Source organism: Bombus impatiens, unplaced genomic scaffold (assembly GCF_000188095.3).
Source record: "Bombus impatiens unplaced genomic scaffold, BIMP_2.2 scf_0114, whole genome shotgun sequence".
NCBI classification, from domain to species: domain Eukaryota; kingdom Metazoa; phylum Arthropoda; class Insecta; order Hymenoptera; family Apidae; genus Bombus; species Bombus impatiens.
In genome coordinates, this window is record NT_176533.1 from 547354 (window position 1) to 574454 (window position 27101).

The window sequence follows — 27101 nt, forward strand, 5'->3', positions numbered from 1 at the left end:
AACTCTTGGGATACTTTTTCATAATCACTATGCGAATGCAATAAAATTCAATGATGTAAATTGATTAGGAAGAAATTGACAAATAAAATACTATGTTAACGCAACCTTGGTCCTCAGTTAATGAATCAATAGAATAATCTTTACGCCAAAGTATAATCATCTACGAAAGTCTTTATATAACATAAAAAAAGAATCATTTTTCCAAACCATCATGTAATATATTTGCTTATTAATATACAGGATGATAATGATTATTTTATAACAAAATATATCACAGTACGGATATATTTAAAAAGAAAATAAATCGTGTATCTCACCAAAGTGTTTGTGCAGTCTTATTGTTTCAGATTACGACACGATTTTGAACAGAATTCAACGAATTTTAAGTATCATTGCCAAAAGAATTCATCCTAAAAGATAACTTCCTTATGAGGATGGGGCATAGCTAAACGAGAATTTAGCTATTTGAATATGATTAGCTATTTGAAATTTATTTGCCAGTAAACGTTTAAAATATTACAGTTTAGATCGTGAAAGCTTTCATCGTCTAAAAAGATTGCGATACACGAGGAAAAACAGTCTCAGAAAAGTACTTTACTGGCATGTACGTGGCTACATCTAACTTTACTTAAGGCAAGATGGTTAAACTAGAAAGTTAATTTGAACGTTGCGCTCTGGTTACTCCTGATTTCAGGAATGTAATACTATCCTTGCGAAAGCTAAACTCTGCAGAAGTACTAATGCAACGCATTAGCCTTTAAAAGGTGGTACTAGCATCTTACAAATTTCAGATATGCCTCGATAATTCATACTTTCTCCCTTCTAATACCTGTCAATTAAAAAAAAAATGATAATCTTTACAGAGATACAGTCCACGCAAATTACCGAATTACAGGAACAAGAACGAAATAAATTTTATCGTTTCATTTTTCACCCGACTCACTGAAATAAACGTAATGAAATTTCACTTTTAAGAGTTTTAGAATTAGCTTTGACTCACGGTATGTTCCGCTAGCATAACTCATACGATTAATATTACAGCTCTCTAGTTTAAACAAAAATTCTTTTCCACGTTCTATGCGTACGCATGATAAATCAGATTTCATGTCTTTTATAAAAGAGCAATTCTAAAATCCAACATATTGTCAACGAATTCCACGTAAAACCTATCTTTTCACTTATACTCTGCCACGTAGAGCCTTAAATTTTAACGTAAGTTATATTTTTAGTAGAAAATTATAGCTTCGAATTTCAAATTCAAATTTATAGCTTCGGAAAGTCTCCTCGAACGCGAATCTCTCTTCCTTCGGAAGACACGATTTTCCAAGCAATTTCATACAAAGGCGAAGAAAAGAGGTAACGTTCTCGTTCTATCTTTTACCGCCGCCTCTGTCTTTATATGTTTCCATGCTACGCATTTAAACAAGCGAAATATCTTCCGATATACATATGTCAAAATATCCTTCAGGGAATAAAATAAAAAAAACACAACGAGACGAGAGCTTACGCGACTGTCCAGGATAACGTCATTAATTCTTCCTTTAACGAAATGAAGCTGGCAGCGATGTTTCTATTCTATCATATTCAAATGGCGAACACTCGGGAAACGCTTTCAAGTGTTCTCGGAGCATGGTACAAAAGATGACTGGCACCACTAACCACTGGTCTAGACCATGGAGCACAGACCGTAACTGTAAAAATAATCAACGTGTAGCTCGTCTACTTCGCTACTAACAGCGTAATACCCTGGCCGTTTTACGATCCTCTTTTGCCGACATTTCAAGCCCGACAACGTACACTGGATCCACACATATACATACATGTACAAAACATGTGCAACCTCCAGTCGTGGTCCTTTATATCGACCAACATCTACACACAACCACGACTTAAATTCCGGACTAACAAAAATTGTAACCAACATAGAATAACTAGCATCCTGTGTGTGTCTACGTGTATTAAAGTCGTTTGCGCGGAATAAAGGTTTGCAGCCTGGAGCCAATTTTAAATTCTCCCCGATAACAAGATTATACGCGCGCCGCTTGAATTTTGTTTTACAGTGCTCTTCCCCTTAGACGTATCGCGCACCAAAAATTACAAATAAATTCATTCTCGCCATCAATTTCGCGGGATAACCGGAAGCAATACGAGGAATTTCGTTTTCCTTCTACATGCGGGAAATTTCGATGTTTGAAATGGAAATGCGCCGCGCTGTTTCGCTAACTCCGTTACCGACGAACATTTTATAGATATATTCGTCGATTCGTTCGACACGTGCATTTTTCAAGCTCTACAGAGGGAAATTCCCTTCGAGTTTACGAAAACAAGAAAATTTAAAACTCGCTGGAAAGAATGATTTAAAAACGATGAAGGAATTTCAAGCTGAATTACCGATAGGAAAAGCTTCGAACTTTGAATCTTTATTTATATCATTTCGTTGCTTGCATATGCACGAAGAGGAGGAACACGGCAAGACACATTTTTCGCTTCTTCACAGAAGGGCAGCGAAATAAATTCAATACGTTTTCATAACTCTCGTGTTATCACAACTCTCCTCTCTCTCTTTCTCTCTTCGTATTTTTAAAGATATTACTCGTAATATTCAGATATCGAGGATATTAAAAGTATCGTATGTCGGCTTCCGCGAAAATTCGTCAACCGCACGTCTTTAGACGTAACAGGTCCTTTTCACTTTGAGCCATCTCGGAATAAACTAAGTAGTTAACTCGAAACGTAAAAAAAGAAAAAAGTAAGAGAAGCCATTCTCTCGTCTTATTTATTTTCTTGCTTCTTTCATAAAACTTCTCCGTCCTCGGGTTAACTTAATAAAACACGAAACGCAACGCAACGTCGCGTCGCCTGGTTGCGCTATTCAAACGTCTTGCTTGTTTGATGCTAACCTTTGAGAAAGAGTACTTTACAAAGAATCTGACGGTTACAGGGAGGACGGCTCGAGATTCTGCGAAAGCCCTCTGCGAAACTACATAAAGAATGAAAAAGAATACGCCTTTGGGGTGTGATGCGGATCTCTCTGCAAAAGCAAAGTGTTAAATCCGTTTATGTCAGGAATCTATTCAAGTATTTATATAAAACGTTCTGTCCAAGTCCACGAGGGATTGACCGGCAAACAGAATCGCGTCTTTTTATCTAACGCCGAACCTATTTTCTATTCCGAAAGAAGATGAGCGGGCAATGCACGGTGAGAGATTTGGTGCACAGCGCGTGGCTACGCTTCGTTCCCATACATATCCCCGTAACACCAAAAGGAATGTCTGGCAACTGTGAATCTGAGCAGCGCTTTTCTGGATGAACATTACACTTAATAGCGCCAGAATAAAGATTGCAGGAAGCGGGCCGAGATATTTCGTATGCATGGTACGTGTTAACTTAAGGAACGCGTTTCGCGAGTAAACATATTTCTGGGAGGGGCGGTCGCGTGAAATTTAAAACAAGCCGCGACAATACACGCATCGCTGCAATTTCTTAGCTCTCGCGTTCCTTTCATACCGAAAAATACCAATCTCCCAAATACCTGTTTACTCTTGTATTTTACAGGATAACGTATCTCGCGCCTCTGTAAACTGGCTTTTAGGATTTTGTTGGAATTAGTTGAACAAATAACACCGTAATCCTGGAAATGTCGCGATCCACTTCACACGATGAGTTTACTGTCTCGTCTTCGTACGCGTAAACAATTTCTGACTCGAGTCTAGCAGTTTAATGAAATTTTATAACAACGCAACAAAAAAAGGATATAAAATACACACATACAGAATGGCCATATTTTCTGTGTCGTCGTTTTCCTGCTTCTCCATGAAATTATCAAGCAGTTTATCAACGCGAAGATAGATGCTGACTTGTATTTAAGCTAAATCGCAGCTAACACGGCGCTTTATTTATCTTGGCATTGTCGTAAGACGAGCTTTAAGAGACAACATTTTACGCAGCCATTCAAGGACCGATATTTTTCCCGCGTTTACCCACAAATGGTCCCATTCTTAAGTCTTTTCCAAGGACAATATCGTCACCGTCAGTGACGATACGTTTTTGAAGCATTGTTGTCTCTTAATCAACGAGCCAGCTTTCGTGCAACCGGCCACAACAACCTCTACCATCCCTGTCTAACATGATACGACGTCGCTTGCACCCACCATTACTGCACCGTAACTAGATCGTATAGTTGCAAGTAAAATTCGTAATCAGATAGAGCGAATTAGCAATTCCTGTATTCCTCTCGACAAACATGTTTGTTCTCTTATGAGGATCGTGTTTAGTGGTATCAACTCGCAGTGGTTACAATACGAAGATTACACGGAAAAATATAGCATACGTTTTGGCAGATGAAAACAAGTATTTTAACGAGAATTGAAATAAAAATTCATATAATCGAGACACGTTTTCATCGATCTTCTAATTTCTACGCCACTCGGCGAATAAAAGGAAATGCTTTAACGTAACGTAATTGGAAAGGGTTTGGAACGAGTTTCGGCTCAAGGACGTAAGCCTCGCAAAGATAGCCATCGGAAGTTACATTTGGAGAATGGATCGAGCGAGAGATCTGATCTACGTTAGTATTTTTGCGCGTCCTTGTACAGAAATTTCACTGTTCCTTACGCAAAGCGTACAGGGCAGTAACGAATTTATCAAATTTCTGCTAAAGCGTTCTAAGACTGAAGCAGAAAATCAGCCATAAACCGGAACGAAAGATTCGCCCGAAATCCGCAAACAACAGGCAACGTTACGTTTCTCGTAGCGTGCGCTAAATCACTCATCAGCAAAAGTGCCAATAATCTAAAGATTTACGAGGCGATCGCCGCTGCAGAAGGGCGTAACGCTTCACTCGTGACTCGAATCCTCCAGCCAGTTGAATTATCTATCTTTGGCATAGCCCTTTTCGACCGATCACAAGCGATATTCCTGGAGCGCGATCGGCCGCACGAAGCGGACATTTTCTTTCAGGCCGCGCCATGAGCCAAGAGCGTTACTTCTGTCGACTCTGCACCAAGGGGAATATTGTCGCTGTCAGCGAATATGTTTTATAGCGGCATCGCACCAGGATGCGGCTCTAGCCTAGCAGGTACGCCGGTCGTGAGATAGATCGAGCGAGCAGAGAAAAGAGACGAAAAGGAAAAGGAAGAGAGAAGACGAAGAAAGAAAGAGAAAAAAGACGCCGTATACCATTCTGCTAGGTGGGTATTGGATTTGTAATAGGGGCCATACGGGCTATAGGCACACCACTCTTCCAACCCCTACCTCGCCCCATGTCGAAATTGCGAACCATTTTCTCGGATAGAAGACGTCGCAGCGGCGCAAAGTCTCCTAGCTCGACTGAATGCATTATTCGCACGACGGAGCAAAGGGCTACCGGGTGTCTCGTTCTTACTTCATCCCCTACGAACCCCTTCGGATCACGCGGTTGACCGAATACAAAGACGATACTCTCAGAACCTGTTCGCGTTTTATACTCGGATTGGTCGTATTTTCAATAGTAATGCATTGACAAATTCGCGTCATTCGCCGACGTTTCTGAATAATTAGACGGCGGATTTTTTCACGTTAGTGGGAAATTTAAAACTGCAAACAGGCGTATTGAATGTATATAATATGAAGATATGCAGTGTGGTTGGTAACTGGTGGTACAAGCGGAAAGGGAGTGATTCTACGCGAAAAAAGAAGTCGAAAATATAGAATAAAAATTTTTTTTTTTAATTTTTCCATCGAGACAACGATCTACAGTGAGATCCGTTATAACGAGACGCGATAAAGTGCACGCGTACCGAGCGAAAATTCAAAGTCGATTTTCTCGAAAACAAAGCCTCGAACGAAAAATGTTTATTCTATATTTTCGACTTCTTTTTTCGAGTAGAATCGCCCCCTTTCCGCTTGTACCACCAGTTGCCAACCACTCTGTATAAAATACCCAAAGTATGCCACTGGTTATAATATTTAGCGAGCGAAAGAAATCTCTGCTTAGATTCTATTTGTTTGCCAGCGTTGATAAAACTTTCGCATGAATATTCGCAGTCTAACGATAATGAATGAACGATCTATGGATGGTGAATGAACGATCTAGATACAGTAGAGGTTACTCTTTCATTCGTGGAATTTCCAAATTTATGGGACGATCGTTATTAATTGCCCAGATTAAATCGTTAAAAAATAATCGTCATAACCATCAGCTATGCGGTTTCGCTCGTGTACGATTACGCGGCGATACCGATTACCACGGTTTATTCGTCAGATTTATTTAACTGTATCGATCAACGTAGCGGACACGATCGACTTCAATTATAGTGCGCGCAATAATGACGATCGTGTTCGTGAAATAAAATGGTTGAAACACGCTGTCCAAGAGATCGAGTCGACAACGCCATGGGAAAATATGGTTTCTAGGAAACGATTAGTCGTCATTAGTTCGAATTTACATGCTTCCACGTAAATTATAATGACTCCCTTTAGCACCACGATCGTCTACTTTTCGATTAACCAAGCAACGATTCGACGACAACATTCGTCGGTGAATAAAGATATCGATCTATTCGCATCCGTACAAAGTATTTGAACGCTTGCAGAAATCTCATATAAACGTATTATACGTCAGACAAGCGTACAGTGCACATATAACTTGAAACTATTTAATTTTACTTCATTGGCAATTCGCACACGTATTTCAAGAGCGTCACAACTCAAAATAATTCAGTCCCGTGTTAGAAGAACGTGAGATTCGTGAAAAGAGGATTTCAAGTGGTAAGAGCAGAAAATTACAAAAATAAGCATTATTTTTTGCCAGCATTATATGTTTGCTAGACAATTTTCTTCCAAATAATTTCTCGCATTTCTTGGGATTTTTTCACTTTTCTATCTTCGACGACTAGTTGGAATCATTCGATCCCATATGACAATAACAATTCCGTATATTTTTACTGTATAATTTAGACCGTTCGTAGCTTCGAGAGTAAAAATTCGGCTGATCTGATGGAAAATTTGCGAAAGAACGATGCTTCGAGTGGAAGATCTTTAAAATGTTCTTGTTTCAAAGAGATGTAAACAAATTCTTAAAACAATCGTACGCCTTATATAAACTTGGTATATTGCAGCGGTGCACAACTAACTGATCAACCCGCAGCCCTTAAAAACGTCCTTGATTTACGTTTACTGTTAATTTATACCATTTCGCGCGGTGATTATGAAAATGAGAGGACGCATTACCTAACTTTCTTAATTACTTTCCTTACCTGTGAAAAGAGCGTTATACGAACACAAGGTTTTGCAATAATTTATTGTAATTGCTAGTGTGCCGGCGTTTCAAAGAATCTCTAATATGCCCGTTTAATGAATCCTCTCGAAGAGGTTCGAGCCTCAACGACTTAACTTCCAAGATTCTAAAAATTTAGAAGAATACGAACACGAAGGAAACTCTTGAATGATTAAAGAGTCTGAAAAATAATTATTTCTGCGCAGTACTCGCAAGCTATAACTCCTCGTAATGTCATTCCTCTATATTGGAATTCATTTTCAAGAAAAATTTTGTAACGATAGTTGAAGTTGCTAACTGATTAAAATTATAACGTATTAAGTGAACATACCGCTACATTTTATCGCAGATACTTGATCAATACGATAGAAAATACTCTTTGAGATATGAAAACCACGTAAATATTCCTTTGAAATTATCAAGCAGTTTATACAAGCTTACGTTGATCATTCACTTAAAGAAGCAAGTTTGTACTTGTATGTGAGTGGATCCGCGCAAGAAGCTAAGATGGAATCCAGGAATGTACATTCAGCTCGCAGATACACGAAAATAAGTTAAAGTTCTAAGCGAGTTCGAGATTAGTTCTAAGCAAGACCTCGTTGAATCCCGGCAAGGCTCGTGCTTCAACATTAGATTCAGGACAAGATCTAGGGTAAGATTAAAACCGAGAGCCTTTATAAATCTGAAGAGAACTGCGGTAGACTTAAAACGAGACGTTAATAAATCCTAGTAAGCGCAAAAATAGATATGACGCGAAGAAAATAACCGAGCGTCCGAAAACTCTTAAGCGGTAGAGTGTACAAGCTTCTTAAGTATAAAGCCGAGTAACTTCGTGTCCGAAAATCGTCTTCTATTCAAAATTTCATCTGGAACCGAGCGTGCGTATCCTTCCTCCGTTTCGTGTTCTTAAAACGTTTCGTGTTATGATAGTGGCTGGAGATAGACAGGAAAGACAGTATTATCTGGGAGGGGAAAAATGCGAGAAACAAAAAGGGAAGTCGATCCTCGAGAGCGTATTCCAAGCACGTAAGTGTTGTTTATCGCAGAAAACGCTCCCAGTTGTCTTCAGGTTTGAATTGTTTCGAAGGAAAATAGAAATTCTCTGTGTTATACCCCATTGCCCGGACACCGAATGTACAGAGAGCGGGGCTTGATTATGCGCAACACGTATTCTCAAACACAATCCTGCGACACTCGTAACGCAGGTGGAATTCGAGGCTTCCTCCAGGCAGATAACTGAATTAATTAAGTCTCCTGCAAATGAGGAGATACCCATGTAACAAAGGTGAATTAACACTAATTCACATTCGTACGTGGAACTCTGTCCGTGCACGACGATGACGACGACGACGACGGTGATGACGACGACCTTATGGTTCCGGAGACTGAGCAATTAAGCTGAGGTAGAAAAATTCGCAGTAGACACGCGAAATTGCCCACTAGCGGAATAAAAAATTAAATAACCATACTGAATGTTCCATATGTAAGAGATTTTTTGAATTAACAATGACGAAATACGTACGACACGTACATATGTATATGTATGTTTTTATAGGTTCAACGATATGAGAAGTATATATTATTGAAATTTTAAATAACGATCGTTCATGTCTAAAAGTATAAATTCATTTTTCCGTAAATTATATAAATCATAGGTAATTTACATGATATTCAATATATTACTACTCATATAAAATAAACAGGAATTATATTTTCTTAATTAATCGTGAGATAAACGTAAAAGTTAACGTTTTATGCTTCAGAAGTTGTTAACAAAAATTGATGTTACTTTTACTTACTTTAAATAATAATTAGTTAATAGTTTGCGAAATGTTTCTATTGTTCGAATGCAAATAAAATTATAATAATATAATGCTATAAGCCCTATCGTAATTAGATTTAAAATAATTGCACTATTTTAAACAAATAAGTGTAACGCGATAAATTTTGCCATTACTTAGTAACAGTACCGAAAACATGTAGAAGAATGAGATAATATAATAACAATAATATCAACTCCCTAAAATTCAAATAAACTATAACAAAAATAAAAGCAGGTAATCAAAAACCAAGTCACAAGGTCCGTATACTAAATTCTAGAAAATACAATGAACTTATAGATAACTTCTGATGTATAATGATAATAAAATTGAAAATTCGTTAATGTTAAAGAAAACATTGTGGAAATACGTTCTATTTGTGTAATTAAAAATAATGAATGAAAAAGAAACAATGTAATAAAATCTGAAATATTTAATATTAAAATTATACTATGATTGAAATTCAAAAAAGCTAGCTACGAATCAAAACTTTCCGAAATGCTTAAACTAATAAATAAGCAATCGAATGAAAATTTAAGTATATAAGAAGCTAAATATAAGGAAAGAAAAGTGAATCCATATTTTCATAATTCACTGAGAAGTAACGTAATCGTAAATAATTCATCTTAAAATATTTCTAAAATTACAATTCTCTTTTTTATTAGAATTTTATACATATAATGTATATACCATATTGTAATGAAATTTAATAAAAAAAATTAGAAATCAAATAATAAGTAAACTTTTAAGATCGCAATTTATTCAAATGTAATAGCATCGAAATAAAAATACTGTGTAAATCTATCATAAAGAGTGATTATTAAGAATGACTGCCCAATATCTATATTATGTATATCCTACTCTAGAAATACAACGTATCTCCAATAATCACTCTATATATATTAATAAGAAAAGTGTATATATTGAATTAAAATATCAATATATTGTATTTTTAATTTTCTTTATTTTACCGAAATTATTACACAAGAAACAATAGATTTACTAATATATTATAGTGCAAGTAATGTAATTTCCAAAAGCTAAAGGAGACTTACATTAATCGATAAGTCACTACTATAATATATAAATTTAATTAAAAATATTAACAATATTTAATATTAATCTCTCCAATTATAATATTAAATCTATTAAGTTCGGTGCTCGATAATATTTTTACTTTTAAATCAATTAAAGTTTCGTAAAGAAATTTAAAAGTCCTATACTAAACTTATATACATAAGAAAATGTATATAGGAACAAATATATCGAAAAGGAAATGTGTGTAAAAATATACATATTGGAAAGGATATACATGTAAAAATACATATTATTACTTACCTGTAAACTTGGGTGGCATCCCAACTCCAATAACGTGCGCACTACACCGGCATGTCCTTTATTAACCGCGATGTGGAGGGCAGTTTGGCGTCTTTTATTTCTAGCATTCAAATCAGCTCCAGCACCAGCTAATAATGCCATTACGCCCGGTTCATCTCCGAATGCTGCATGATGTACAGCTCTATCTCCATCTTTATCCTAAATGTATCATAAATTGTTTACTTTCAATATACCTAATAATTAAGTATTCTTAAATACATAACCTTCCAATGGTAATATACATATATATATATATATATTATATATATATGTATATTGCATAGATTATTTTTAAAATAATAATAAATTAAAAAAACTTAGTTCTCTTCTTACCTCAATTTCAACATCTGCTTTATAACGGAGGAGAATTTTAATAACTTCTAGATGACCATTTTGACTTGCTGCTTGTAAAGCAGTATGACCCGAAAATACGCCATTCACATCAGCTTCAGGTCTCTTTAAACATTCTTCGCATTTAACTGCATCACCATTCGCAGCAGTTTTTACTAACTCTTCATTAACATCGCTCGAAACATGCGTTTCAAACAATTTTTTTAGCAATGCTGATAGACGTTCTGAAAAAGTTAAAAAATATTAATTTCTCTTCCAAATTTTAGGAAATGATGCAAATAAATTAAACACATTTTAAACATACCCCCACTGCTATTTCCTGGTACACTACCATCGCTACTTGCAACTTTGGTAACTGCTTGAGGATTATATGTCCAAGATGTACTACAAACTTCTACTTTTAAATCCCCATCGTGATAAATTTGCAAAACTCTACCAATCTTTCCCATAGTCTATAAAAACATAAATATTATACATGTATTTAAAATTAATTCGTATTTTTGTAAAATCTATATTCTAGAGAATTTTATATAATGTACCGGTGCCATTGCTTCGGCCCATTCACCATGACCTCGTTGAAGTCGTTGTATTTTTTCTATATCGTTACATATTTGTACCAAATCACCGACCGCAAATGTTTGGTTGTCAGAACTTGAACTAGTAACGGGGACTGGTATTTGTACTTTTGTCAATACAGCAGGGTTGAAGGTCCATCGATTTCCACTTGGGTAGGACACAACAATATCGTGATCTTCATCAATACCAACAACAGTCCCTGTAGTACCAAGACACTCAAACATACCATCCGTCCAACCACCATGCCCATGTTGTAACGATTGTACGATTTCTAATTCTAAATCAACATTAACCTACAAAACAAACAGCTTTATTTATTACTTTTGTTTTTAGAAATTTTATTATATTGTTTTATAATAATCATGATGTTCAATAACCTGATCTCCAATTTGTAATCCATGGGCGCCAGTGCGACCTGGACCCTGTTCACCTAATAGTGGTAAATGATATCTGTAAACTGTTTGGCCTTTAGCATCATTAACAACTTTTAAATCCGCCTGAAACATTAACAATCACTAATTGTCCATATTATTCTTTAAATATACATACTTACTCCCGTAATTCACATAGCTATATCTGATTTATGACAGTACTTAATAATTTATCTTTTAAACTAACCATTCCTTCAAAACCAACACGATACAAATTTTTGGCACCATTATCCCATATAACATAGGCTGCTGAACGTGGACTAGCTGCAGACCAATCTTGAATTTCATTAACTTTACCTCTTCGACCATTTCCACCATCTTGATCTTCCCACTGCCAATCAACACCTCTTACAACTCTGGCACCAGGAAATATACCACGAATTGCAATCTAACATCATATATAAAAAGATAAGTTATATTACTATTATAATGATGATGATACTAATATAACATTTAAAGAAGTGAATTAATACCTTTTTGCTTTTACGTCGTGGCTCCAATAATACTCTTTCACTTCCAGGTGTTGCTATACGATAAAATCTATGTCTTAAATGATGCTTGTCTCCATGATAACAAATAGAACAAAGGTCATAATTCCCACATTCTGCACATTTCCAACGAATTCCAAAAATTGGTTGTTGTCTGCACGTATCACACATTGTTCCATCATGTTTCACGCCAGTCGGAGCTGAATCCAAAATTCGAAGATCAAATGCACCAGAACAACGATAATTAGCTGCTGTACCATTATCCCAAACGACAACTACTTCTTCTGGAGATTCAAAATTTCTAACAGTTCCTACATGACCTTCTCCTCCATCCTGTCATATTGAAAAATTATACTTAAAACATATTTATGACCATAAATACATTAACATAGAAGAAACTCAATAGTAATAGTCTATTTATATCTCAAAAAAGAATAAAATAAAAAATTTTCAAGATTATTAAAACAAAAACAAGACAAATTAAAAATAGTTCTTATCGTTTAAAGTGCTTGAAAATTAATTACAACAAAAGAAACTAATGCATGCAAAACAAACTAAATCAAAACATAAGAATTAAATTTGCGATCTTATATACATATATAACATAATTATACAAAATGTTTTAATAAAATAAATTACTAAAACTATATTAATAAACTATACATAGAACATAATAAATATACATAAAAACTTTCCAACAATAAATTAAACGAATATTAAGTATGATGCAATAACCTTAACGGACATGCAATATTATAAAAAAATGAAATATATATCGTATGTTATGTGAAAATATAAAAATTATATTAAAACCAGTTAACCTCTTTACTAACCTGTTTACCCCACTTCCATTCGGGTCCACGGATGACTCGGGCTCCGACACCCTCCATCATAAATCGCGTTGTACGAGTACCGGTACTCGCACCAGCCTCCATAATTCATTGGCAACAAAATTTCAATTAATAACACAAAAATATTAAAGAACACGATACTGTTACCATGCACTAACACTAAAAAATACCGCCATATTAAACTAATGTCAAAACATGTTATACCAACCTTTTATGTGAATGCAACTCATCCATCGGATCTTAAGAATATTTATTTTATAATATTATTACATAAGAATCTAAACTTTTGTTGCTATATAAGTTGAATCAACTAAATATATCGTAGTATATCATACTGAATACATTTCATCAGCTGAATATATTTCATGCAACAAAATTACAAATCTAGGGAATTTTATGATACTACATGTATCACGAAAGATATCATTTTTTATTTGGATGAATTTTACAATTGATTCTCATTGAGAATTATAAGTAAATAAAGAAAAAAAGAAAAATATATCATTAAATCCAATTGCAGTAAAAAAAAACCGAGCAATGTTAATGTTTACAATTTCTGAGCTTTATTTTGATTGTTTAAAAATTTATATTATATTTTCTATATATTTATCAACAAAAAAGATACATTGTAATATTTAAAACAAAATTAATGCTCACTTATAAATTTGAACATTTATCCCCCACAAAAAATTGAATTATAAGTAAATATAATTCATATAAAAAATATGATTTTTATACCTCTTTTAATAAGAAAAAATTTTCTACATAAAACATATTTTCAAAGATAAACTCTATATTTTTATATATATCAAGTACAAAGAGTAAGACAATTTTTATGAATAAATTTAACAGATCGTTATTATTCGTAAAAACGAATATTTTTTTTATAAACATCAGTATACATAAACTACAATCGATGTAAAACATGATGTCAATAATCTTCATAAACTAATAGTATATTTAGTATTATATATAAATGCAAAAAGGAAACAAAAAGTTATTTGGCTTAAATATATTTTCACACTGTTCGAAGGACGAAGTTGTCATTGATTAATCTTTTTTTGGCACAGTAAATGTTATTACAACAGAACATGAAAATTCGTTTTCAAAAATAGCAATAAAAAAAAGTAACAGTTCAAAAATTTACATTTAAAGAAAAAGTATTTAAAGCAAGAAGTTCAATATTCATATTATTGATACACAATATTTCTATTCCTCGCGGTTTAAATCTGTCTAAAGGCTAAGATATTAATTCCAATTTTTATAAATCATTTACTGGCATTTATGCTGTTAATATTTTTTCAATTATTCATCAGCACTTATTTATTGTTTATGACTTCAAATCATAAGTTTAATGTTAATATAGAGAGGAGTAGTGTATAATTAAATTACTTTCTTATAGAACGTCTTTTTACGTAAATGAGATTATTTTTTGGAAGATATTTAAAATAAAGATATTGTTTATAGCATACAAGTATTGGCTATTTACATTTGGTGTTCCATGTGTTACTATATTGCATATTTATATGCTTATCATAAAACCTTATGTGTATTAAATTATTGATATTACAAAGTCATTACATGAAGAAAGTATACACTCCGCTGAAAAACATCGATGTACATTCACACGAGTCGCGAGTATCCATGATGTATTTTACAGTTTAATCAGTAGTTCAACAACGTAATTATGATATTAATCCTTCAATAAACACAAAATTGAAGATATCAGTATATAAGTAGTTAATTTTCAATATACAATATTTGTAATTTATTAAGATATTTTGGATTACTTTACAGATGAATACTCTTACAAATAATATTTCACATAAAAAGTTTATTATACTTCTCCTTCACTTTGGCAAAATAGTTTAGTATTTCAATATCCTGAGCTATACAAACATGTTTTATTTATATTAATATGAAACATGACTAACTTTTAAGAAAATTGTCATTAATATGTAATATTTACATATAGTAAATTACACAAAAACTTCTCAATTTGAAACTTCTATTTGAAGTTAAATGATAAAGTTTATTAAAATAAATATTTAATTTTATAATCTACTATCTTATTATTGCACTTGAGTTCATAAACTGAAATTGCATGCAAATAAAATAAACTACTTCCTTTCTGATGTCTTCAATTTCTGATAAATCTCTCTTCCCTCTTCTTAAAACTTTATCTTACATACACATATAGATAATTATACATGTGTCTATTTATTCACATACATGTGTATGTTTACATGCATATGTTAGAAATTTGTTTACCTAAATTAGATGTAAAGTTTAGATAAGATCTTTTTCTGAAAATATTTGATAAGTTTGCGGATACGATTTCTATAGCCATTATTTTATATATATAATATAGAATGTTCATTTTACTATTGAATTACGCAATGAACACGGCTGCAATGAATGAGGATAGGACTCATAAAATACGGACACTTCAGTTTATTTCAATATTATGTTAGAATCCTTAAAATTTCTTCTCCAATTCCTGACAATAACGTGTTATTGTCACCTTTACCTTCAATTACCAAATTGCCTGATGACTTCTATAAGAGAAAATTGTATTTTTGTTACATTTACTATTTTATTAAAATCACTATTAGTGCTAAATGTTAAGAAGTAAAATATATTTGTCTTACGTTATACTTTAATAAAAGGCACACATGATGTCCTTTCAAAGAGTGTCCATATAAAGATGCAGTATCATTGATTTGTTCCACAAGTGTAAGGTTACATTTACAACAAATTAAATTTAAAATAATATCAAAATCTTGAGAAAGGACAATTTCTTTCCTAACTTTGTATACAAGTTGACCACTTTTAAGTAATTCTGTTAATATATCCTTATGTGAAAGATGGCCGACCATGAATTTACTGCAAGTTAAATGCATAGTAAAGTCAAGTTTCTCTTGCAATGTACTTTCTTTGCTTTCTAACATATATGTAAGCGTGCCTCTCAACCTCTGAGCAAATGTTACATCTGAGATTAAAATAGTAAACTGTGTTTCTTTGCTGGTTTGTGGAGACAGTTGAAATGGCAGTTTTATACCAAATTCGTCTCCAATCTGAAAGAATAGCATATTTATTAAAATGAATTCTTTATTTTGTTGCCACGCAAGTTAAATATCGTACATAACGTAAGAAATAGCAATTATCAAAGTAAGAAATAATATACTCAGTTGTAAAATTATACAGTTTTTGCTTTGTTTCTTCATTGTACATATTAACTTACATTTCTCATTAATCTTAATGACGATGTATCTGGAACATCAAAAACTAATTCCTTTACAAGCTTCTGACAATTATTCGTAATGAGTATTGACGCAACTAATTTATTTGACTCGTGAGGAACTTGTTTCAATTCGTATGCTATAGATAGCACTTTATTTTTAGCTAATTCTTCGTACGAAGTAACTGGTTCTAAAATTGTATTATCTTCAGAATTTGAAAAATTATATCTTAAATCTGGTAATATTTCTTTAGACGGTGTCGAGATTCCAGCGGTTTCTTCATAATCTGAAGATTTTTTTAAAGATTCTTTTTTAATTTTCGATCTTTTTGATTTTCTATGCTTCGAGTCCTCGTCCGTTTTTTTATGCTTTTCTTGACTTTTTGACTTCTTACGTTTAGCATCTTTCCATTCTGATTCCTTTTCACTGAAAACCTCCGTATACTCATTAGCAACAGGTGGCTGAATATTTCCTGTGGAAGTATTATTTTCTAACCACATATCAGTAAGTTGTAACTGATTGTCATAACGTTTTCCTTTAACTTCTTTAACTTTCTTCTTTGATTTTTTATGCCCCTAATAAACAAAATATAATAAAACTATATTTAATTTTGAACTAATAACTTCTTTATTAAAAATAAAATGTATATTTAATATATTATAACTTTTTAAACAAAAGAAGAAACATATTACTTTTTCCTTTTTCTTTCCTTTAGATTCAGTAGTTTCTTGAACTAAATTATTTTCATTAACTCTATGTTCCGAAACAGGTAATCTTTCATCATCCCTCAAAGGTAGATCCAAATCAATATTTAAGGCTCTATGTGGGTCATTTACATCCACATGGTCGTAGTCGTCGCTATCACTTAATTCTGCACCTGGTGGTAATTCACCAATCCCAGTATTCACCACTTGAATAGGATAAATATCATCCTGTTCATCTTCTGAAGTAGGCTTTTTACCTAAGGATTGTAATGTTTACAGTTTAAGATAATATAATTATCATGAGCGCATATATATGCAAGATTTAAACATACTTTTCTTAGTCTTCTTCTTCTTCTTGCCATGTACTTTGTATCTTTTATGATTATTCGTAATTTTTAAAGAAACTGGAATATCTAATTCCGTTACAGGAATGTTTTCAAACTCCTCATAAATATTTGATGAGTTATGATATGATGTGGAATTCTTAAATGTGCCTTTTAAATAATGTGGATTGTTTTGTTGTTCTAATTTTCTAGCTTCACGTCGTTTTTGAAGTTCCTCTGCTGATGGTTCATTAAATTCTCGTTTAGGATAGGAATCGTTCATTTTCTCCGTCTTAACGAAAATATCATTCATATCTTGATCTTCTGAATCTGAACTTTCTGATGGTGGATCATTGATCCATGAATCTAAATCCAGATCCTCAGGAATTGGCACCTAAACAAAGTAAGATAATGTATATAAATAATAATAATAATAATTATTTTTTAGTTTATTTCTGGTAACAATAAAAAAACAAACATCTAATATTAATTTGAACATTACATTCAATACAAAAAATGTGTGAAAAAATGTAAAAAATCAATACACAGGAAATTAATAACAATGATATGATTTTATAAAATGTGTTTTTCGAAACAAATGAAGAAAATATTGACTAATAAAATTATATGAAAACATATAAATAATAATTACCTTTCTTTGTGCTTTTGGCGCAACAGGATTAAGCTCTCCTTCAAATGCTTCCATTAATTCTTCTGCCAAACCAGGACTTTCTTTTAAACATTCAAGTAAAACCAATACAGAACTAGACCTTTCTTGAACTTCTAAATCCCCACTGCATACAAATGCAGCTATTTTATCTTTCAGTGCAAAAATCTATAAAATACAACAAAATTTATGTATAATTCTGAAATGAACATCATTTAATACAATACATAAATAATTAGATAAATAATAATTTTGGTACTTGTAGATTATTTTACCTGTTCCATAGTCTCTGTATCTCCATCTTTTACAGCTTCACATAATGTTGCTGTCGCAAGTTTTAAAATATTATGAACATAAACGGCTTGAATATGTCCTGGTAAACTGGAAGCTTGTGATCGTAGCATTGATTGTAATGTTACTATAGGATCCTCTAGTTCACTGTTAATGTAATATATTATCAATTACATTTTAAACAAAAAAGTAATACAAGTCAGAAACTATATTATAGAATACCTAGAAAATTCTCCACAAATCCATGCAGCAGCGTATAAAACTTCAGACATTGTTGCTCTTGGTTGACCTGTTAAAAGGTATGAATTTTCTAGCAATAAGGCACATTGTTGAACTGCATATTTTCGTATAGCTTGGACACGAATTGCTACATCGAGTAATTGAGTTGCTACTAATGGTCCATGTTTGGTACCTTCCATTCTTGTAAGTTCAACCAATACAGATATATACCTATAAATGTGGATAAATATTATGTAAATGTAAAATATAATATATTTTAACGAATATGAACTTGGTGATCACTGTACCATTCAAAATAAGTAACAAATTGGTAATTATTCTGCGAACATATCTGAATAATTTTTGAGAGTAATTCATCTCTGTAAGCAGTGCCTTCAGCTTTATCCATATGCACCATTAACTTTTTAACTATCTCCATTAAATTCTTTTTTGAAACCATTCCATATAGTAAATCCAAGGCACGCAATCTTATACTTTCATCTTTATCATCCAAGCATTGCATTATAAGATCTTTATGAGCTTGTACACTTTTTGGATGAGTTTTTAAAATTTTCGACATTGCTAACAATCCCAAATATTTTAAATTTTGATCAGAATCTTCTATCAATATCCTCAATTTTTGAACACATAACTGTATTGAATCAGAATGGTTTGGCATGCCAGATGAAATTGAAATTAATACAGCTATCACTGTATTTATACATTCATATAGTAGGGACATTGCAGATGTACTAAAAACCAGTAATATCATACAATTAGTATAACATTACACGATTATAATAATTATATAACTAATTAATCATTTGAAAAATTAAATTGCAAAATACAATAAATTACATAATTTATCATTTAGGATTTATTTAATGACAAAAAAATATGAATACAAAAACTTAAAAGAAAATAAATATCTAAATAAATTTTCCATGTTAGGAGCATTAAAATATTAAACTAATCCGCAAGCAGTGAACAAACCTGCAAACCCAATATATTGGTTTACATTTAGACAAAAATACATGAAATACCTGTGTATCAAATTTGTAAGGGGTTCTATTAATTTTTTGCCAAGCCTAGGTTCTAGAGGTGTCAATGCGCCAAACTGGAAATATAATTGCAATCTAAGAAATATGATGATATTTAACATATGAATATTGCTAAACATAGTTTACACTTTACAATATGTAATGTAATCATTCATGGATACATATTAGAAATAAATACAAGCTACTAATTCATACTACAGCTAATGTCTATAATTTACTATATTTTGGTAACAAAGAGATGATCAACTAATATGAAAACCTTGAAATCAGGTCAATTAGTGGTTGAGTAAGTCGCCGACCCATTTTCGGCTCAATCAGTGTTATAGTGGAGAACTGAGCATGTGAAACAAGACCAATATTATTTGGCTCATGTTCAATGTATGTGTATACATATATATGTATGGATACAAATATTCATTAATTATAACAATGAGCCTATATCTTCATTAATCTGTTTCACTTTGTTGATATAAGACTAAAAGCTAATATTCACTTACCAACTTAATAATTTTTATCAGCATCCAATTGTTGGTGGATGTAGTCATAAGTTTGAAAAAAACAGGTGCTAAACTTAGATAGTTTTTTGGATTTTTTCTTGCCAATTCACAAACTACATTAACAGCAGCACTTTGTACACCACTATCAGGATCTTCCAACTTTTCTTTCAATCTAGGAAATGCAGGCCGCAAGGCCTCTGGAAATCGTAAGAAGACTTTGTACATCATTAGTACAGCTTTCTTGCGTAGATACGGCTTTGTAGATGTTAATAATGTCATTATATCATTAACTAAATCACGTGCAAGATCTGAACTTATGAAGCAAGACAGACCACTCAGAGCTAAACCAGCGTCATACTGGTTTTGACTATTTAAATCTTTGCGAATCATATTGGTAGTTAACATCAACAGCTGCAATGAATCAACACTTTGTATTTGTCAAAATTGAGTTAATTATTCTATACTAATTCAGAATCTTTAGAAACCTGACAAATCTTCTTTATATGTCACAACAGGACTTACAAAATAATTACTGTTTACTTACATATAATATAAATTATAGATATTCATGCAGTGTTACTTTCATATATTTAAATACCAAAATATCCATTGTAATATAATATTGTTCAAAATAGAATACGATATTAATTTAATAAACATACATCATAAAAATTCTTCAAATGCATATTTTATCATATCTGTTCACAAAAAATTACTAAAAAAAAAATGAATATGCAAAATAAAATATGTCTGATTTAGCAGAGTATGTCGAATGTTTGTCAGATTTCTTAAAAACTTAAATTTTATCTCAATTTTCGAATAATGTCATACTTCTGTATCTGCATGAAAACTTTGACTTGCCGCCAAATATCCAATTCGTTTATATGTAAATTTTGCAGATGACATCACCTCGATTATGTTGAAACCAGCCCAGCTAATATCATACCCTAACATTTGAAGCTAAACAAATTAAAACATATTATATTAATGATATTAAAAATGTATCTAGAGACAAATTATATACATCTGAAACTTACATATGTTAGCTTTGCTACAGCATTTGCTTTGACTGCTACATTATCTTGTCGCAATTCTTGTTTAATTTCTTCTATACATTGTGCAATATATTTTGCCTACAACAATATGATACATATTTAAATGAAAATATGTATTAATAATTCGACTAAGGTTATGTCTGTAATAAATATTTGAGAGTAATATGCCAAACGTAATTACAAATTTACCTCATTTTCTTTATTGTTCCTAATTCCACGTACTAAATCGGTCAGATTTTTATCGAACATACGTTCAAAGTTTCCTTTTACTTTACGCAAAGCCATAATGGCATTTAAAAAATAAATAGTATATTCCCAGTATCACTTAAAAGCTTTCCTTCTACATCCGCCTAATATTCCGACTTAATCGGATAACTTGCTCCGATTGCATTACCGTATGTTAGAAACCTTAAACTTCAATCACAGTCTTACATTTACATTTTTTGACAGATCGGTGGATAAGAAAGTCCCACGGCGATCAAACCTAAGAATTGTCACAAATAGACAAACCACTCAACAATTCGTTCATCGTATACAAAATTTTCTAAATATAAAATTCCTAAATATTGTAAAATTGCAAATTTGCTAGTTACAAACCGTTTGTTTCGATTGGTTATTTAATACAAAAATATAAAGCGCACTAAATCAAAATGATTCTATATTTAATGTCAAGTTTAGAATGAGTAAATGACAATTTAATGAAAATTTAATCGAAATAAATTAATGCCGTTCAAAATTTATCTTAGCAGTAACAACAGATAATCGTAGATTATCGTAGAATTAAGATTTTATCCCTCCCCCCCCCAATATATTTTATATATTATAATATTCGATTTCTAACATGCAAGTTTAATATATATCAAGCTTCAATGTTGTTGATACATAAAATACACTGAATATATCACAAATATAAATGAAAAAGGTGTAATAAAGCTATTTTTCAATAAATACTTTATTATTTTGATTATTACAAAATATATTTAACTTTATGTTGTACAGTTTCATCCTATTACATGAAATAAGTACTACCAATTATTGAAGTATAAGTCCATATACGTATAGTCTTTCTTTGTATTGACCCGTCCACTAAGTCTCTAGACTCTTCATTTCGTGCGTTCGCTTCAGATTGCTCTCAACTTTCGTCGTACAGGGAAGCCATTAAACAAAGAAATAGAGAAGTGATAGATTTTTCTTAGAAAAGTATCATCGAAACGAATAATATATGACTAATAACGAAACACGTGACATTGCTCTTTAACATACGGTAAAAATTTTTCGAGAATTGTGTATTATAAAAATTTTGGAAGATACAGGTTTTTCAAAGAAGCTGCAATGTATTCATCTGGGCATCACTGCTAAAGCATTGTCTCAACATCGTGGCATGTTTTCGCGGTGCACAAAAGATCCGAAGGTTGAGAACCTCTCATTTTTGTATGTTAATCTTTTTTATTTCCTTTAAAAATAAGTGTTTTTCAAATAAAATGTTTCCATCTTGTATGTATACTCCATTTTTTTTATTATGTATATGTTATTGAATATACTAACGCATCTCAAAATTTTGTCACAATGATTTCGAATTTTTATAACTTTATAATGAATTTTTATTCTTTATTATCAATAACATTAAATACTATATTGTTATTTATATATTAAATAAAAGTTGTAAATATACACTTAAGTTCGGATTTTATAAAAACCCAATGTTTATGTTATGAAATGTTTTCTTCTGATTAAAAAATATAAAATAAAATAATACATAAAATAAAAACAAATATTTTATTTAAAAAAGTGTTTATATTGAAATTATCATATAATATGTTTATATAAATTCTTTACAGGAAATCTATTACATAGAAACTGTTCTGTATTTGCATTAAACAATGACAGAATATTTTGATTTACCACTTAATATGGACAGAATATGCAGAATTTGCCTTACAGAGGGTACTAATTTATCTCCTATCTTCTGTACGGATCAAGAAGTAAATGATTTCTCGAGCCTTCCACAAAAGATACAAGTTTGTGGATCGATAGAAATTCATGAACAAGACGGATTACCTTCATTAATTTGTGATATTTGTATCTATAAAGCAAGTGTTGCTCATGAATTTAGACAGCAGTGTCAACATTCTGATGCCAAATTGCGAATGTATTATAATAAACCAAATAAAATTACTATTGTGGTAAATATAACATATTATGTCAATTTGTTATATAGTAACTGTAAACTTGGTATAGTAAATGTAAATGCTTTTAAATATTTTAGGACACATTTACACAAACTGAATCTGAGATAAGAACATTATTATCAAAAAAACAAATTGATCAAGAAGATTATTTTGTGAAAGAAGAAATGCATGGAGTATCAAATTCTCAAGAATATATGCAAACTAATGACACCTATTGTAGAGATGAATCCAACTTAAGCACCAACCAGATTGATATGCAAAATGAAAAACTATTTATTTGTTCTATCGGATTTGAAGGATCTAAAGAAATTGAAAAGGAATCTTGTACTTCAGAGAATAATATACATGAAACATCTCTCACACAAGAGAGTAACAATGATATTTCTGAAACTATTGATATGGAAAATAAACCAGAAGAAAACCAAGATATCAATCAAAATCCAGAAGAGGATGATAAAAAACCAGAAGAGGAATTCTTTGATGATAATATATTAAATGATAATGTCAAAGAAGAAGAAGAAGTTTTACAGAAACGTACTTCTACTAGGAAAGTAAAATCAGTGCCTAATAAAACCTATAGCGAAGATGAAATTCATAATAATTATTATGATTCAAGCAATGATGGTCAAGATTCTAGAGAATTAAAATTTAAATGCAAAGTATGTGCAAAATGTTACAGCACACAAAGAGGTTTAAAAAAACATTCCCTTGTTCATGAAAAAAAGCATAAATGCAATGTTTGTTCAAAAATGTTTTATAGATTAGAAAATATGGAAAATCATAAAAAAATACATGCATCAAAACCTCTTGCATGTCAATTGTGTCATGCATGCTTTTCTAAACCTCAAAGTCTTGTACGTCATTTAAAATCTCATACTAAAAAAGTAAATAACATGATTAAACAAATTAGTACAGATGAACAGAAGGATAACAAGCAACCAAAAAAAGAAATGAAATTTGAAGATGATACTGATGATGAAAATGGTACTGTGAATGAAGTCTATGATTTTGAAAATGCACCTGAGTTGTACAAATGCGAAATTTGTAGTCAATATTGTTCGTCTTTAAAAAATCTGAAAAGACATACTCTCGTACACGGAGATAAAAAATATTCCTGTACTGTATGTAAAAAATGGTTCTTTAGGCCTGATACATTAAAAAAACATGCAGAAAAACATGGTCATGGCTTACTAGACAATTTAGTAGATGATAATAAATTTTTTGACTCTGATGATGATTCCTTTCCAAATACTACACAAAGCACTTTACAAGAGAATGAAAATGTTAAAAAAGAAGAAAGTGATGAAGATGAATCTGGTGAATATAAATGTCAACATTGTGATAAAATTATGGCAACAAAAAAAGGTCTTAGACGTCATGTATCAATGCATAAACCAAAAGCTGAACCAGTTACTTGTGAAATCTGTGGAAAAGTATGTGCTAGTCAAGCTCGTCTTGTTCTTCATCAAAGGACACATAAACCAAAAGAAAAGGTTCCACGAGAATACTTGTGTCATATTTGCAGTAAAGTGTATCCAAGTAATTCTTCTTTAACTTATCACATGAGAACTCATACTGGTATTAAACCACATGTGTGTAAAACTTGCAATAGTGGATTTACTACAACGACCAGTTTAGCGAATCACATTAGGATTCATACAGGTGATAAACCATTTGTTTGCCATGTATGCAGTGCAGCATTTGCTGTGAGTTCAGCTTTTAGACGACATTTAACACGACACACTGGAGAGGCAAATTATTTGTGTAAAACATGTGGCAAAGCATTTAAAAGACTAAGTACATTAAAAGAACATACTTATACTCACTCTGGAGAAAAACCATATGTTTGCAAAACGTGTGGAGCTGCTTATAGTCACAGTGGCAGTTTGTTTGCACATCAGAAACGTTGTCGAGCTCAATATGGAGAGATGGTTGTAGATGACCATCATCACACAGTTGCTCATCATATTCATGTAAATAATGTGCAATCTGCAGTACGATCACTTGCTGTGATAGGACAAATGTTTTAATAAATAAGATTCATAATTTCAAAAAAAAAAAAAAACAATGGTTTTGCTTGTACATCATGACAAATTATATATATATATATATATATATGTCGGAGATGAAAGAACATCGGGATTTCCCGTCCGGAATATTGGGAAAAACCTCAATACCATAGTTCAGTTCTTTTACTATAGCTGCACTTAAGTAATAAAAATAAGAAACAGTTTTAATGTTCCAATCTGACTTTATGGCGATGGGTTCGGGCTCGAAGTGACATAGCAGGTCACTAGACGTAGCCACGGTCACGGAAGGGATGTGTACCTGACAGAGGTATGAAATGATTATATGGCTCTCCTTAAAAACAAAGATTGACCCGAGAAGTGGGGACAGGAGTATATAAGGGCAGTTTCTTTTGGATTACAGTGGAGTTAGTTTGTTAGTTAGTCGTTGGACGAATTGCAGATTGAGTTATCGAGAAGTTACCCGAATTGAGTATTACGTTGATACTTATCATCCCGTTGACTGTGGATTCGTTATCGAACCTAAGACCAACGTTACTAGTATCGCAAGTGCCCAACCACCGCGGTTGATTGTCGAATCGGTAGTATCCATACTCGTATTACCAGGCCGTACTTTCGTTATAACACAGCGATGGCTAATTCAAATGAAGATCTATCAAACGCCCACAACCCTATTCCTGACGCTTCTCCGACATATAAAATATATATATATATATATTATATAGAATATGCTATAATATGACTCATATAGTATATAATATAATATTATTTTAGAAATCATACACTTGTGTAAATATATAAACAGCCTTTTTACAGAGAAAGATTATTTAAATACTCGCATATTTAAATTTTGTAGAAGCTCTAAATGCTTTATTATAACAAAATTTATTTCTTCATTTAAACAACAGTCATTGTGAATATCTTCTAATCATGTGTATATTTTTTGAATATAGCCCAGTAATTATAAATAATATTATACAGATAATGTAATTGTACGAATTAAATATATTTATTTATTTACAGAGTGTCCCAAAATCATATTAAACATAGAAACAAACAAACTTATGTTAGGAGAAATTAGCGAATTTCGTATCATTTCGTAGTTTGAAATTTCGTTTTTAATATAAAAACAAATAAATTTAAAAAATCATCAATTTTCAGCTCAAGCTGCTCAAATTCCAATAATTAAATATATATATATTCATACAGAAGAATTATATGCAATACATTTTAGTATTAAATGTACTGATTTGAAAATGTTTTCAATAGCTTTAATATACTTTACATATATCTTACTAGTGCCAGTGAATTGTAATTATGCCACACACATTTCTCTATGTTCAGTTCTTAATTTTTTAATTTTTATTTAATAGATAAATTTAGTGAATAAAAGAATATTTTTTATGATTTGCTTTCATAAACTTTGATTCTTAAAATAAAAAGAAATTTATAGTATGTAGCAAATAGTTCTGTAGCATGATTTTGGAACACCCTATGTACAAATTTGAATGTATAGTTATATATATTTTTATATGTAATTGCAAAAATGTAAAAGATCATATGATATTTTATACTTTATGTTATTTACTCCTTTCTTCCTTAAAAAATATTAAGAAATTTATGAATTTGTGCTAATATTGGCAGTATTATAATTTTATACAAACGACTAAATCTGTT

The 27101-nt window shown here is 31.7% G+C and overlaps 3 protein-coding genes across 6 annotated transcripts in view; 1 reads left to right on the forward strand and 2 right to left on the reverse strand.

The window, feature by feature from the left end:
* LOC100746958 (E3 ubiquitin-protein ligase MIB1) overlaps window positions 1-13340 on the reverse strand; it is a 93374-nt gene extending 80034 nt beyond the window's left edge. The window contains exons 1-8 of the mRNA XM_003486488.4: window positions 13132-13340; window positions 12284-12631; window positions 11998-12198; window positions 11757-11876; window positions 11343-11672; window positions 11108-11255; window positions 10786-11027; window positions 10414-10611 (exon numbers count right to left, since the gene is read on the reverse strand). Coding sequence (XP_003486536.3) covers window positions 10414-10611; window positions 10786-11027; window positions 11108-11255; window positions 11343-11672; window positions 11757-11876; window positions 11998-12198; window positions 12284-12631; window positions 13132-13233 — 1689 coding nt within the window. The 5' untranslated portion in view covers window positions 13234-13340. The remainder of the gene's footprint in view (window positions 1-10413; window positions 10612-10785; window positions 11028-11107; window positions 11256-11342; window positions 11673-11756; window positions 11877-11997; window positions 12199-12283; window positions 12632-13131) is intronic.
* A 1251-nt stretch (window positions 13341-14591) lies between these two features.
* On the reverse strand, window positions 14592-21896 carry LOC100748992 (AP-3 complex subunit delta-1). Of its 2 annotated transcripts, XM_033318773.1 has the most exons (15): window positions 21806-21896; window positions 21398-21692; window positions 21191-21286; window positions 20985-21113; window positions 20154-20564; window positions 19639-19712; window positions 18904-19347; window positions 18599-18826; window positions 18361-18523; window positions 18071-18253; window positions 17428-17812; window positions 17084-17352; window positions 16394-16966; window positions 15801-16226; window positions 14592-15707 (listed from the first exon to the last, which is right to left on the reverse strand). In XM_033318773.1, the coding sequence occupies exons 2-15, from the start codon at window positions 21491-21493 to the stop codon at window positions 15615-15617; spliced, it is 3570 nt and encodes a 1189-aa protein (XP_033174664.1). In that variant the 5' UTR covers window positions 21494-21692; window positions 21806-21896; the 3' UTR covers window positions 14592-15614. The 2 variants fall into 2 exon arrangements, with proteins under 2 accessions (XP_033174664.1, XP_012236402.1); XM_012380979.3 differs by lacking the exon at window positions 21806-21896 and having other exon boundaries at window positions 21398-21745.
* Window positions 21897-22313: 417 nt separating this feature from the next.
* LOC100740209 (zinc finger protein 708) lies at window positions 22314-25465 on the forward strand. Of its 3 annotated transcripts, none has more exons than XM_003486516.4 (3): window positions 22314-22619; window positions 23047-23391; window positions 23475-25465. In XM_003486516.4, the coding sequence occupies exons 2-3, from the start codon at window positions 23089-23091 to the stop codon at window positions 25425-25427; spliced, it is 2256 nt and encodes a 751-aa protein (XP_003486564.1). In that variant the 5' UTR covers window positions 22314-22619; window positions 23047-23088; the 3' UTR covers window positions 25428-25465. The 3 variants fall into 3 exon arrangements, with proteins under 3 accessions (XP_003486564.1, XP_012236404.1, XP_012236405.1); XM_012380981.3 differs by having other exon boundaries at window positions 22321-22702; XM_012380982.3 differs by having other exon boundaries at window positions 22321-22639.
* The last annotated feature ends 1636 nt before the right edge of the window (window positions 25466-27101 follow it).

Bases quoted from the DNA above. Each gene is read 5' to 3' on its own strand.
- LOC100748992 (XM_033318773.1), bottom strand. From the start codon at position 21,493: ATGGCTTTGCGTAAAGTAAAAGGAAACTTTGAACGTATGTTCGATAAA. The intron at 20,565-20,984 runs GTATGACATTAT...GATTCATTGCAG, and splicing joins GTTTTCATGCAGATACAGAA to CTGTTGATGTTAACTACCAA. The intron at 17,813-18,070 runs GTAATTATTATT...TACTTTGTTTAG, and splicing joins CGCCAAAAGCACAAAGAAAG to GTGCCAATTCCTGAGGATCT.
- LOC100740209 (XM_003486516.4), top strand. From the start codon at position 23,089: ATGACAGAATATTTTGATTTACCACTTAATATGGACAGAATATGCAGA. The intron at 23,392-23,474 runs GTAAATATAACA...TAAATATTTTAG, and splicing joins CAAATAAAATTACTATTGTG to GACACATTTACACAAACTGA.